Here is a 13,955-nt window from a genome sequence, read left to right on the forward strand (position 1 = left end):
TGTAGCCTTTCCTCATAAGGGAGGTGCCTCGGCCCAGACATCATTTTAGTTGCTCTCCTCTGCACTTTTTCCAGTTCCATTTTTTTTTGAGGTGTGGCAACCAGAAGTGTACATAGGTGCACCCTTACCAGCGTTTTTTACAATGGCATTATAATGTTGGCTATTTTATTTTCAGTCCCCTTTTTAATGATACCTAGCTTGGAATTGACCTTCTTAATTGCCACCATATACTAGGTTGACACTTTCATCAAGCTGTCCACCAGCACACCAAGAGCTCTTTCCTGATGCATCACAGACAGCTCAGAACCTACTAACATTTTGATTTTTTGCCCCATTGTGCATTACTTTATATTTTCCTATACTGAAACACATTTGCCATTTTGCCGCCCATTCTCCCAGTTTGGAGAGATCCTTCTGGAGCTCTTCACAATCCCTTCTGGTCTTCACCAACCGGAAAAGTTTCGTGTCATCTGCAAACTTGGCCACCTCACTACTTATCCCTGTCTCCAGGTCATTTATGAAGAGGTTGAAAAGCACCGGTCCCAGGACAGATCCCTGGGGCACAGCGCTCTTCACCTCTCTCCATTGTGAAAATTGCCCATTGACACCTACCTATGTGTTCTCCCAAAGCACTGTACATTCACACGCATGCATGGCATTTGTTGCAAATTTCACTATGTAGATAAATAATCTTTTTTTAAGGGGATGGGAGCATTGTAGTGCAGAAAACAGCAGCAAAAAATATAATCTTTTTTTTTAAGGGGATGGGAGCATTGTAGTGCAGAAAACAGCAGCAAAAAATATTGGTGGGCTGGAATACCTGGCTGACAAATGTGCAGGAAGAATCTTTAAAGGCTAATGTTAGAACCTCTAGGTCATCCATTCAAGATGAATGGTGGAAGATTCTGGACATATAAAAAGAATTACTTCTGTTCATAGTTAAAATCACTATTACAAGGTATAATGATGATCACTGACATGGACAATTGTAAATGTGGATTGAACTAATTCATGGAAGATTGGGCTGTCCATAACTACATGTGATGATGGATATGTATGTAGTTCCCACAGACTGTGGTTGAAATGTATAATAAGTTGCAGCTAGAGTAGGCCCATTGAATTTTATTGATTGATTGATTGATTGATTGATTGATTGATTGATTGATTGATTTGATTTGATTTGATTTGTACCCCGCCCATATGGCCTAAAAGACCACTCTAGGTGATAACTCCTTTAGAGGTCCCATTGCTTTAATGGGTCTATTCTGTCTGGGTTTTGGCAACAGTACAAATACGCAGAGTTATTGAAGACACTTACAAGTTCTTCTTTGTTGCAAGACAGTTGTATTTACACGTATTTACAGTTATATACAGGCAGGTATGTTAACAGCACAGCAGGAACTGTTTATACAATCTGGCAGCATGCATGGCAGCAAGTGATAGTGAAGGAAGAGAAAGATACAAAGACACAGTCCACTTATATACATATACATGGCATATTTTGTCCAATCAGAAAACAGATGACTTCATGCTTTGCACCTGGTCTTCTCCTGGTTTCAAGTCATTACATCATTTCCAGAGTGATTCAGCACTCTCACATCTGTGCACAATGGCAGCTCGTTAATGAAACACATATACAGGTTCAGGCTTATAAAATTTCTATACTCTGACATATTCTAGTTATGACATATACTGTACTGAGCAACAGGATTTCAGTCGGTATGTTCCAGTTGCTGGAACTGGAAAACACAAGTCAGTGGGTGATATTTTATTCCTATCTTCTTTGTGGCCTTTTTAAAATGCACCTGGTTGATTACAAGAGAATTTTAAGAATTCATGAACTACCACGGCGTAATAAAATATAAATTAATAATAAACCAATACAAAAACAGAAGAACATAAAACGTTTCATCTATTCCAGCACTCTGTTCACTGAGGGTCAAACACACTTTTTAGAAAAGGTGTTTCCCTCAAATGGTGAAAAACATCCTTCTGTCCTAGGAAGTGATTTTCCTCACCTCTATACCTTACGTCGATATTTTAGAATTGGTCACTGGCCTTAATTTTCATATTTGATTGCTGGGGCACATATTTCTGTGGAAATCTCATCATGGCAATGAAAACAGACAAATCGTATTGAATAAACTGTGGTTATATTGGGCTCTCCCTTTCTTTTTGACAGTCCAGGTAGCTGAAGGTCAGGGCACGGAAGAGCCTGACCTGTTACACCATGGCTGTTCGGAGGGGAGCTGCTACCCAGCCACAGGGAATCTTCTCATTGGGAGAGCCCAAAACTTGAGTGCGACCTCAACGTGTGGCCTGGAAGGGCCTCAGGAGTACTGCATTGTCAGCCATCTCCAGGTAATGTTACTTGAATGCCGGACAAAGGCAAGACAACAGCCAGTCAAAGAGGTGGTCAGATGTAGTTTCTGGATATGTGTTTACAGTATGTTCTCAAACGTGCAAGTACTTATCAAATGTAAAAGAAAAGGCATGTTGGGCCTGAATTTGAAATGTGGAAACTAAAGATGGGCACAAACCACCGCTTTGGCAGTTTGTGCCATTTCGTTTAATCACTGAACGATGCGTTCAAAGTCACCCCTGCTCCAGTGGGCACCCACTTGGAGGCAACAGCCTGACTTTGGGAAAGCCCAAAGGCAGAGTTAGGGGAGAAACCAGCGCAGATTGCAAGAAGACTGCTGTACTATCCAGAACACATCTGATCTTTTCTGATTCCAGAAGGCAACTAGAATTAAATCTAAATAGTGTTTGGCAGACCGCCAAGGAGTGCCAAGAATTCGCAGGTTTGGAAGGCTGGGGAACCCTGGAGATCTGTTGTCAGTCAGAGCTGATAATGTCAGACGACATGGACCAGTGGTCTGACTCGGTTTAAGGCTGCTTTTTATATTCCTGTATTCAAGACAGGCTTGAAGCTGATTGCTCGTTGTACAGAGAAGCTGTGTATAGACTCAGAGTGTGTTACACAACATATAACATACCAAGCCACCCTTTTTTATTTTTGAGGTCCATTTGTTCTCTGTAGTGCTTGAGTCTTGAAGGTGGTTGAGGAGAGCGTGTCCATCCAGAATGATTTCCCGATCTCCTGGCTTGAGTTCTTTGATGACGTCTGTGGTACTTTTGCTGACTTTCAGTCCATTGTGACTCTTTCGACAGGACTCTGAGAAATGCTTCACATGTGACTCACGCTCACCATCATTACGTGAGAGCCACCGGATTGAGAATGTCATCTACCTAAGTGGCCAGGATGGAGAGCAGACATGGTGGCAGTCTGAGAATGGTAAGGTACAATAAACGAGACATTTAAAAGCAGAGCCTACCCTTCGGGCAAACCCCTTATTAATTTTAGGCCGAAACAAGTTTCCTGCAACCAATCGTGCAAAACCCATTGCCCCATCTTTCCTTTCTATGCTGCATGAAATCCACTGGACAGCTGTTTCAAAGTTGCTGAACAAGATTCTTGATCTTCACTGGGCCAGCCATACAGTGGTGCCTCGCTTAACAACGATAATCCGTTCCATGATAATCGCCGTTAAGCGAAAACATCGTAAAACGAAATTAAAAATCCCATTGAAATGCATTGAAATCCGTTCAGTGCGTTCCAATGGGGTAAAAACTCTCCGTACAGCGAAGATCCTCCATACGGCGGCCATTTTCACTGCCTGTATAGTGAGGAATCCGTCCCTAAACACAATGGGGAGCCATTTTAAGCACCCGGTGGCCATTTTGAAAACCCAACAATCAGCTATTTTTGAGCGTCGTAAAGCGAAATTTGGTTCCCAAAGCAGGGAACCGATCATTGCTAAGCAAAATTCCCCCATTTAGACCATCGTTTTGCGATCGCGATTGCGATCGCAAAAAGATTGTCGTAAAGCGTATTTGTCGTAATGCAGGGCAATTGTTAAGCGAGGCACCACTGTAGTGTTAGACAAGGTGAAGCAGGTGCCAGAGGCAGAAGATTTAGGGTGTTATGAAAATTACATCAAATTGCTAGCTAACTTAATTCATTATTTTATGCTCAGAGCTTGAGGAGAGATACTTGAAGAATTTTCTGTCTCATGTGCACAAATAACTTGACTAGGTTGAGTTGACACTTGGATAACTTGACTTAGGTGAGCTGAGGGCACTGTTTGCTGCTCTGCCTCAGGCAGCAATATGTCTTCAGCCAGAAATGAAGACAGAGGCTGTCAATCTGTAGGATCTGCTTCCGCCAAGTGAGAGGCTTTTCTTTGTGATTTTAATTAGAGCTGAGGGTGAGCAAGAGAGGGAGGGAGGGAGGGAGGGAGAGAGGGGGAGAAAGAAAGACATTGCACAGGTTTCTGCTAATAAAAACACGCATAAACACACAGTCTTTTAATTATAGATTTGAAGGCTTTGAGAAAAAGTGGGGAATTAGTTTTTTGAGAAGGCTTAGAAGAAAGAGGTTTCCCTGTTGTGTTCTTTCGGTTCCCCTTGTCTTCACATCTCAGCTTAGAACTTGTCCCCAGCTGTTGTCCTGCAGATGGACAAGCTGAAATGTCTCTAGAGGACAGGGCTATAGAAACACTGGCCGACATCCATTTGGATATCCCTTTGTCTAAAAATAAACTTACAGAGGTGGTCCTCACCATTTGGCAAAGTGCTAATTGCCTTTCTGGTCACCCCATTACAGTCTCACAGGATAGCTACAGTTGCTTCTACAACTGGCCATTAGATAGAACTTTCAAGGAAGCCAATTTTAAAAAACCTCCTTCCCTAAATCCATCTCTTAGTTCCAAATTCCATAGACCTGTTGAATCATTATATGTTTATGCTTACGCAAATTCCGTTGAATCAGTGCATCTGCTCTAATTGGGTTTTGTTTTTTCATTTGAGTTATACCTTGCCTTCTTCCAACTTGAGAAGCAATGTAGCTTATAGTATATAACTAAGGAACAATTTGATGAAATATAAATAAATTATAAATATTAAAACATATAGAATGGAACTATATTAGTGGAACAGACTGTGTCAAGGGGTACAGTATTGGACTTTTCCTTGCCGGAGGGATTTAAACAGACCTGCATGGGTATCTTTTGGGGATGCTGGAGCTGTATTCTTCATTGCAGGTCTCACATTGATCAGGTGGTCAGGCCGGATGACATCTGAGATGAGTCCAAACTCTGCCATTCTTTGATTGAAAGCTATGGGTTCCAATAGATACACTGTGTGAATCCATACCAATAGTTTGAAAGATTCTTTGTTTACACCTTATGATGGAATGGTGTACAATTTTTTTGCTCCCTCTCTGTACTCTTCCTTTGTGACATGACCTTTCCACTTCCTATATTGTATGGATTTTTTTTGTCTGTGGTCCTCTCTGAGCTTTTTGTGAAACCACATTTTTTTTTTTTTTTTTTTTTTTGCTGTCTTACATCTCTTTCTTGTTGTGATTATTTATAATTTATAATTTCTTTCTTTTTTTTTTTTTTAGAATCTCCCGGCTATCCTAGACCCTTTTTCTTGTTACGAAAAGGGACTTTACTTATCTTTGTTTTGGGTAAAATCAGCTTTCCTAAAATCTAACATACATCTTCAGCTATACTCAATTATTTTTGCTTCCTTTGAAATCAAGGCCAGATAAATATTATATGTTTATTTATATATATTTTTCTAATGGCACAACTAGAAACACAAGGGAAGGAAAATAGTAAGAGAGTAAATAATTAGCCTCTTCACTAGGCCTATGAGTCTCCCAGCTGCTGTGTGTAGAAGCCTGAAACAGACAAAAACACTTCTACATCCTTATAGGTAAAAGCAAAATAGAAATAAAAAGTGAACATTCTGCTTTTACTTATAATGCTTGCACAGACTAACACGGCTACCTCTTCTACAACTGTTATCGACACTATTCCATCATAAGGTGTTGTTTGACGCAATAGCTGTGGCTGTACGTATATGTGACAACTATTTCATAGCTCTGAATACCATGTGATAGATCTGTTGTTGCCTGGGGGCACACACATCTTTTTTTCTTCCAGTTCCACTGTGGTCTGTGCTTAAGCATTTTGGTTGCTAGACGCCTCCAGGAGTAGAGCCAGAAACCAAAGTGGGAGGGGGAATTATTGTACATAGCCGCAGGCAACTGCATCTCTATCATAGTATTATGAAGGCTCTGAAAAAAAAATATAGCCCGAGGCTCTATCTCAAAGCATGTGCATGCATACAGGAAAAGAAGAATGGCTGGCAGCATGACTGAAATCCAGGGGATTATCTCCCCTAGAGCCAATGTAGTTGAAAGGTACTATGTGTCGGTACAGTACCCTTCTTCTTAAACATTGAATGGCTCCATAGGTAAAGGTAAAGATTCCCCTTGACATTTAGTCCAGTTGTGCTCAACTCTAGGGCGCGGTGCTCATCCCTGTTTCCAAGCCATAGAGCTAGCATTTGTCTGTAGACAATTTCCGTGGTCACGTGGCCAGCACGACTAGACATGGAATGCCATTACCTTCCCACCATGGTGGTATCTATTTATCTACTTGCATTTTACATGCTTTCAAACTGCTAGGTTGGCAGGAGCTGGGACGAGTGATGGGAGCTCACTCCGTCGCGTGGTTTTGATCTTATGATTGCTTGGCCTTCTGACCTTGCAGCACAGAGACTTCTGCAATTTAACCTGCAGCGTCACCACGTACCAAATGGCTCCATGCCTTCTGTAATATCCCTGTTGACAAGCCCTACTACCACGGTGACATGGTCATGAAAAATGGGGGAGATCTATGTAGAATATTCTTGTCCTCTTCTTCATTGCAAATGACTGAATCGGACTTTTGTGGGAGGTCTAACATCTGTCTTTTTTCCCAATCCAGGTGTAGAACAAGTCAGCATCCGTCTGGACCTAGAAGCTGAATTCCATTTTACTCACCTTATAATGAAGTTTAAGGTACTGGGTCGTCTACAGAGGGACAAGAGTTTTGGTTTTGTTTGTGTACTAAATACTTCCAGAGCAGCACTGCAGATACAAAGGGTTGCAGAGCACCACTGATGAAATCAAGAACACCACTGAAAATGGCAACTCTTAGATACTGCTCCCTATAACAATCGGGTGTCAGGTTTTCAATGCGTTTCAATGGGTTTTTTATTTCGTTTGATGATGTTTTCGCTCTACAACGATTTCACTGGAACGAATTAACATCGTCAAGTGAGGCACCACTGTATTTGTTTTTCTGGCAGTTTGTGATGTTCATAAACCAACCTCTGATTTTGAATGAATAATTTTTCCCTCAGTTAGCTTTCTTCACTGCCCAGCACTCTTATGCATACACAGTAATTGTGAATACCAAGATATGGATAATCTTGGCCTTAGTCTCCAGTGACATACCATTATGCTTAAGATAGTTTTCATGTTCCTTCATGGCTGCCCTCCAAGGCTTATTTAGCTGTTTTTTTTTCTTGTCAGCTTCCTTCATTGTTTAGCATTTGTACATAGTAATTTGGAATTCCACAATAGAGGTATTTGCTAATACAGTTTTTTTTTAAATGGAGTATTCAAGGTGAGAAGGTTTAGCTAGAGAAACGATCTTGAAAATAAGCTCTTCACTTGGCCTCCCTTTCTCTTGCAGACATTTCGCCCAGCAGCCATGTTGATAGAACGTTCGTCAGATTTCGGACACACTTGGAAGATTTATCGCTACTTTGCCTTCAACTGCTCCAAGCTCTTCCCTGGCATCCCTACCCAGGTCCCAACGCATGTCAACCAGGCCGTGTGTGACCAGAGATACTCTGAGATTGAGCCTTCCAGTCACGGCGAGGTCAGTGTTATGGAGAACTTTGAAATTTTGCTTTTTTTACCTTTTGAAGCATTATGAACTGAGGATGATATGTCTGCAGTTTCATAGCACACTTGGGAAGCATAAAGCATGGAAGAAAGAGCCGCCAGAGAGCAGTCAATGCCATATTTATCCAAGCAGACTCAGATTATTTCTCTCGGTTTTCACTGTTTGGCACTATGACGAATCACACTTTGTGTACCAGCTCTCTAGCATCCCCATCCTAGCTTGTCTGCAAATAAGATAGACTATTGGTTGATGCATATTTTGGAAATGGAATTTAGGGGAAGGGCCACCACCCAGCCGTCTGTATGAAAATGTTCATGGGTTTTCTTCAGGAGGGACAAAGAAATCCTTGCCTGAAATCATAGAGATCTGCTCCTAGTCACTGCAGGCCTTACTAGGCTATATGGACCAGTGGTCTGGCTCATCATAATGAAGCTCCCTGTATACAGGGGCAATTAGTAATTCAGGCAGAAGAAGAGGTCGTGATCTTATTTGTTTCTTTGCTTGCTTGTTTTATGTTTTAAAAATGTTTTAAAACATTTTTACTCCATCTTTCTCCTTGAAAACATTTAGTTGTTTAGTCATTAAATCATGTCTGACTCTTCGTGACCCCATGGACCAGAGCGTACCACGTCCTCCTGTCTTCCACTGCCTCCCGGAGTTGGGTCAGATTCATGTTAGTAGCTTCAATGATACTGTCCATCCATTTCTGTTGTCCCTTTCTCCTCTTACCTTTACACATTCCCAACATCAGGGTCTTTTCCAGAGAGTCTTCTCTTCTCACTAGATGGCCAAAGTATTGGAGCCTCAGCTTCAGGATCTGTCCTTCCAGTGAGCACTCAGGCTTGATTTCTTTAGAAAGGATAGGTTTGTTCTCTTTGCAGTCCAGGGGACTCTTAAGAGTCTCCTCCAGCACCACAATTCAAACGCATCAATTCTTCGGTGGTCAGCCTTCTTTATGGTCCAGCTCTCCCTTCCATTCATCGCTACTGGGAAAACCATAGCTTTGACTATGCGGACCTTTGTTGGCAAGGTGATGTCTCTGCTTTCTAAGATGCTGTTGAGGCTTGTGATTGCTTTCCTCCCAAGAAGCAGGGGTCTTTTAATTTCATGGCTGCTGTCTCCATCTGCAGTGATCATGGAGCCCAAGAAAGTAAAATCTGTCACTGGCTCCATATCTTCCCCTTATGTTTGCCAGGAGGTGATGGGACCAATGGCCATGACCTTAGTTTTTTTGATGTTGAGCTTCAGACCATTTTTGCACTCTCCTTTTTCACTCTCATTAAAAGGTTCTTTAATTTCACTTTCTGCCATCAGAGTGGTATCATCTGAATGTCAGAGGTTGTTGATATTTCTTCCGGCAATCTTAATTCCATCTTGGGATTCCTCCAGTCCGGCCTTTCGCGTGATGTATTTTGCATATCAGCTAAATAAGCAGGGAGACAATATACAGCCTTGTCGTACTCCTTTTCCAATTTTGAACTAATCAGTTGTTCCATATCCAGTTCTAACTGTTGCTTCCTGTCCCTCATGTAGATTTCTCAGGAGATAGAGAAGGTGGTCAGGCATTCCCATTTCTTTAAGAACTTGCCATAGTTTGCTGGGGTCTACACAGTCAAAGGCTTTTGAGTAGTCAATGAAGCAGAAGTAGATGTTTTTCTGGAACTCTCTGGCTTTCTCCATAATCCAGCACATGTTAGCAATTTGGTCTCTAGTTCCTCTGCCCCTTCAAAATCCAGCATGTGAACATATGAATACTAAAAAGGATCAAGCAAACACCATACAAAAAAACTAAGCAAAACCAAAACACATTTGAAGCAGTTAGCTACAAAAATATGATGGATGTTGTTGGTTTTCCAGGCTGTTTTGCCAGTCTCTGTTGCTGGCATCTTCAGAGAACAGAAGTCAGAACTCTATCTGTGCTCTGTAACAGAATTCTGACTTCTGTCCTCTGAAGATGCTGGCCACAGAGACTGGCGAAACGTTAGGAAGAAAAATCTTAAGAAAACGGCCAAACAGCCCAGAAAACCCACAACAACCATCGGATCCCTGCCGTGAAAGCCTTCGAGAGTACAAAAATTTATTTTTAAAAACTCCACTCAGATAGCTAGTCACTGGCTTAGCTCATACAGCAAGACATTAGTGCCTGTGTTTCTTGAGTCAGAGGGGTCAAGATAGGTATGAAAAAAATTTAAATACAAGATTTGAATGTAGACATCTGTAGTTTTCATTACTGAGATTCATTTTGGAAGTAGTGGAGGCAATGCCAGTTTCAACAGGGGAGGTACCTGAGTGAGGATTTGCAGAGTGTCAGGAATATAACTCCTGTGTTTTGAGTTTTTACAACTGTCCCGCGCAGAGGGGCAAAACTAGTGCTGGAAATGGGCTTTAACCTCCTCCACCCATTCTCCTGATGCAAACTATTCCTTTCCCCACCCCAGCTTTGATTTAGTTGGTGCATGAAATGTGACACATATGCCTATTATCCTTTCTCTCTAGGTGATTTTCAAAGTGCTGGACCCAGCTGTCAAAGTAGAGGATCCCTATAGCAGAGAAATCCAAGGTAGGGCTGCAGCAGGAAGAGCAAAAACGAGGAAAAGATGGATCATTGGAGCTATGTTTAAAGGACTATTGGGGGGGGGATTTTATTAAGAATTAGGTGGAATCTTTAAATAGATGGCATCCAAAACAGCCTTGCCTAACATGTTGCTTTCCAGGCACTTAGTACTACAGTTCCCATCAGCCCAACTCAGCATTGGACCAGGAAGGAATCATGAGCACTGTAGTCCAAAAGATCTGGAGAGTACCAATTTGATAAAAACCTATTTAAGAAGCGGGATGTACAATGTGAAGTGTTAGCTCAGGGAGGAACAAACAGGGGCATCGGTGATGGGGAATATTGCCGAGGACTAGGACAGTTATGAAGAGGAAAGTTTGAGGGACACAGAGAGAGAGAGAGATTAGACCCATCACCTATGAAACCGTTTCCTTGATTAAGTATTTGCCTGTCAACAAATGAATTTTTAAATTTCATGTTAATACTGTATGTTCTTTGTTGTCAAAATATCAGTATGAGTGCCTGGGGAGTGAAACCACTGGCAGTTTAATAAAGGAAGGGCATCGCTCACAGCCACAAGGACAGCTGTCTATTAGTTATGTCTTTCGTTTGATCCAGCAAGATATTTTTATGCTAAACAGAAACTCATTCATATATATTCTGCTCTTTGCGTCAGTCAAACTGATTGAAGTTTGCTGCCCTGATAAAACCTGGCTATGAACGTGCCCTGGTTTTGTTGCCTAATAGTATTGTATTTGATATTTATAACTATTTTATAGCTACTATTCTCCATTAAGAAGACATTAAGAAGAGATGGCAAGAATATACAGAGGAATTATATCAGAAAGATTTGGATATCCCGGACAACCCAGACAATGTAGTTGCTGACCTTCAGCCAGACATCCTGGAGAGTGAAGTCAAGTGGGCCTTAGAAAGCCTGGCTAACAACAAGGCCAGTGGAGGTGATGGCATTCCAGTTGAACTATTTAAAATCTTGAAAGATGACGCTGTTAAGGTGCTACATTCAATATGCCAGCAAGTTTGGAAAACTCAACAGTGGCCAGAGGATAGGAAAAGATCAGTCTACATCCCAATCCCAAAGAAGGGCAGTGCCAAAGAATGCTCCAACTGCGGTACAATTGCACTCATTTCACATGCTAGCAAGGTTATGCTCAAAATCCTCCAAGGTAGGCTTTAGCAGTATGTGGACCGAGAACTCCCAGAAGTACAAGCTGGATTCCGAAGGGGCAGAGGAACTAGAGACCAAATTGCTAACATGCGCTGGATTATGGAGAAAGAGTTCGAGAAAAACCAGACTGGAGGAATCCCAAACTGGAATTAAGATTGACGAAAGAAATATCAACAACCTCCGATATGCAGATGATGCCACTCTGATGGGAGAAAGTGAGGAGGACTTAAGGAACCTTGTAATGAGAGTGAAAGAAGAGAGTCCAAAAAACAGTCTGAAGCTCAACATCAAAAAAACGAAGATCATGGCCACTGGTCCCATCACTTCCTGGCAAATAAAAGAGGAAGATATGGAGGCAGTGACAGATTTTACTTTCTTGGGCTCCATGATCACTGCAGATGGAGACAGCAGCCATGAAATTAAAACACCCCTGCTTCTTGGGAGGAAAGTGATGACAAACCTTGACAACATCTTAAAAAGCAGAGACATCACCTTGCCAACAAAAGTCCGCATAGTCAAAGCTATGTTTTTTCCTGTAGTGATGTATGGAAGTGAGAGCTGGACCATAAAGAAAGCTGACCGCCGAAGAATTGATGCCTTTGAATTGTGGTGCTGGAGGAGGCTCTTGAGAGTCCCCTGGCCTGCACGGACAACAAACATATCAATTCTGAAGGAAATCAACCCTGAGTGCTCACTGGAAGGACAGATCCTGAAGCCGTAGCTCCAATACTTTGGCCATCTCGTGAGAAGAGAAGACTCCCTGGAAAAGACTCTGATGTTGGGAAAGTGTGAAGGCAAGAGGAGAAGGGGACGACCTAGAACGAGATGGTTGGACAGTGTCATTGAAGCTACCAACATGAATCTGACCCAACTCCGGGAGGCAGTGGAAGACAGGAGGGCTTGGCGTGCTCTGGTCCATGGGGTCACGAAGAGTCGACTGCATGACTGAACAATGACGATTCTCTATTAGTTATTTTATTGTTAGTTATAATGTTCCTTGCTTGCTGTTTATGTGAATTTTTATTGGATCTGCTGTGTGTGTTATTGCAATTTCTTTGCTGTCCAGAGTAGTGGCTCTGCCGCTAGTTGGACGGGCAGGCGGGCGGGTGGGCCGGCGGGCGTTCAGGCTGAGAAATATATATATATATATAGAGAGAGAGAGAGATTCAGGAGAGCAAACTAAGATTAGAGGAGATGTGAGGATGGGGAAAGGAAGAAGTTGCAGGGAATCTAGGAGCGAAAACTTTGCACTAATAAATTCTCTCGTCTCTCTCCACTGGTCTTGCCCAGATCTTTTGCGTGTCACCAATCTGCGAGTAAATTTCACAAAGCTGCACACTCTGGGTGACAACCTACTGGACTCACGTCATCAGGTGCTGCAGAAATACTACTATGCCGTGTACGAGATGGTGCTGCGTGGAAGCTGCTTCTGCTATGGACATGCCTCTGAGTGTGCCCCCCTGACTGGTGGGTCAAGCAGAGTGGATGGCATGGTAAGGTGAAGGAAGAGTGTGTCAAGGCATATATGGAACAATGGAGGATGCTGACACTCATGTGCTGAAATGTCTGAGAACTGCGTCATTTCATTCAGAGTAGCCAGCCCACCTAGAACTGGAGCAAAAAACTGTTGGATAGCACAGTGGTTTGGGTTTCTGACTGCAGACCAGAGGTTGGGAATTCAGTTCCCCATTGTGCCTTCTTGACAGATGATCTATAGGATCCCTTCCAGCTCTGCAGTTCTAAAATTATTTAAAACACTGACTAGACCAAACCCCTGAGCAGAGACTACGGATTGGTTAGTTGTCACACATAGGTCATACCCATCAGGGTGTGATGTGTGACCTGTGCTCCCATTACAGTTCTGTACCAAGGGAGCCTCCCATAATCCAGTGCTCCCCAGATATGTTTATACTGTTTCTCCCATTATCCCAAGCCAGCGCAAAATGGCTGTGTGACTGGGATGATGAGTTTTGTTGTCCAACACATCTTGAGGACAGCAGGTTGAAGAAGAAGAATTATAACTGTGTAGCCTGCATAATTGAAATGTAAACCACCCAGACAGTGCTTTAAGCACTTTGGGATGTTATATGACCAGTACGCCTGGCTTTTTTCTCTTTCTTTAAAGGATCTGTATTACTGTACCAGAAGCTGAATTTCCATGGACAGGAAGTACAGACCCTCTAGTAAATCAATTGACTGTACCTAGTTCTTATATGATGATGGCTCAGGCTCCTTTGCTTTTAATCCTTTATCGGCATGTGTTATTTTCAGAAGTGAGATTTTAAAAATACCTGACAACTCCCCAACCCCCCCAGCTAGCCTGGTCTGTCAGTGGCCTTTGCTGGCTGTGGAATGGTGAGAGTTGTGTAGTGTTTTGTGTAGGGATTCTGAGAGCACG

At 42.4% G+C, this 13,955-nt stretch overlaps 1 protein-coding gene across 1 annotated transcript in view; it reads left to right on the plus strand.

Annotated features, from left to right (window-relative positions):
• Positions 1-13,955, plus strand: part of LOC110079958 (laminin subunit beta-1) — a 77,935-nt gene that overhangs the window by 13,942 nt on the left and 50,038 nt on the right. The window contains exons 3-8 of the mRNA XM_078388795.1: positions 2,183-2,361; positions 3,175-3,298; positions 6,846-6,919; positions 7,599-7,787; positions 10,311-10,374; positions 12,848-13,050. Of these exons, the coding sequence (XP_078244921.1) occupies positions 2,183-2,361; positions 3,175-3,298; positions 6,846-6,919; positions 7,599-7,787; positions 10,311-10,374; positions 12,848-13,050 (833 nt within the window). The remainder of the gene's footprint in view (positions 1-2,182; positions 2,362-3,174; positions 3,299-6,845; positions 6,920-7,598; positions 7,788-10,310; positions 10,375-12,847; positions 13,051-13,955) is intronic.

Source organism: Pogona vitticeps, chromosome 2 (genome assembly GCF_051106095.1).
Source record: "Pogona vitticeps strain Pit_001003342236 chromosome 2, PviZW2.1, whole genome shotgun sequence".
Lineage (NCBI taxonomy): Eukaryota > Metazoa > Chordata > Lepidosauria > Squamata > Agamidae > Pogona > Pogona vitticeps.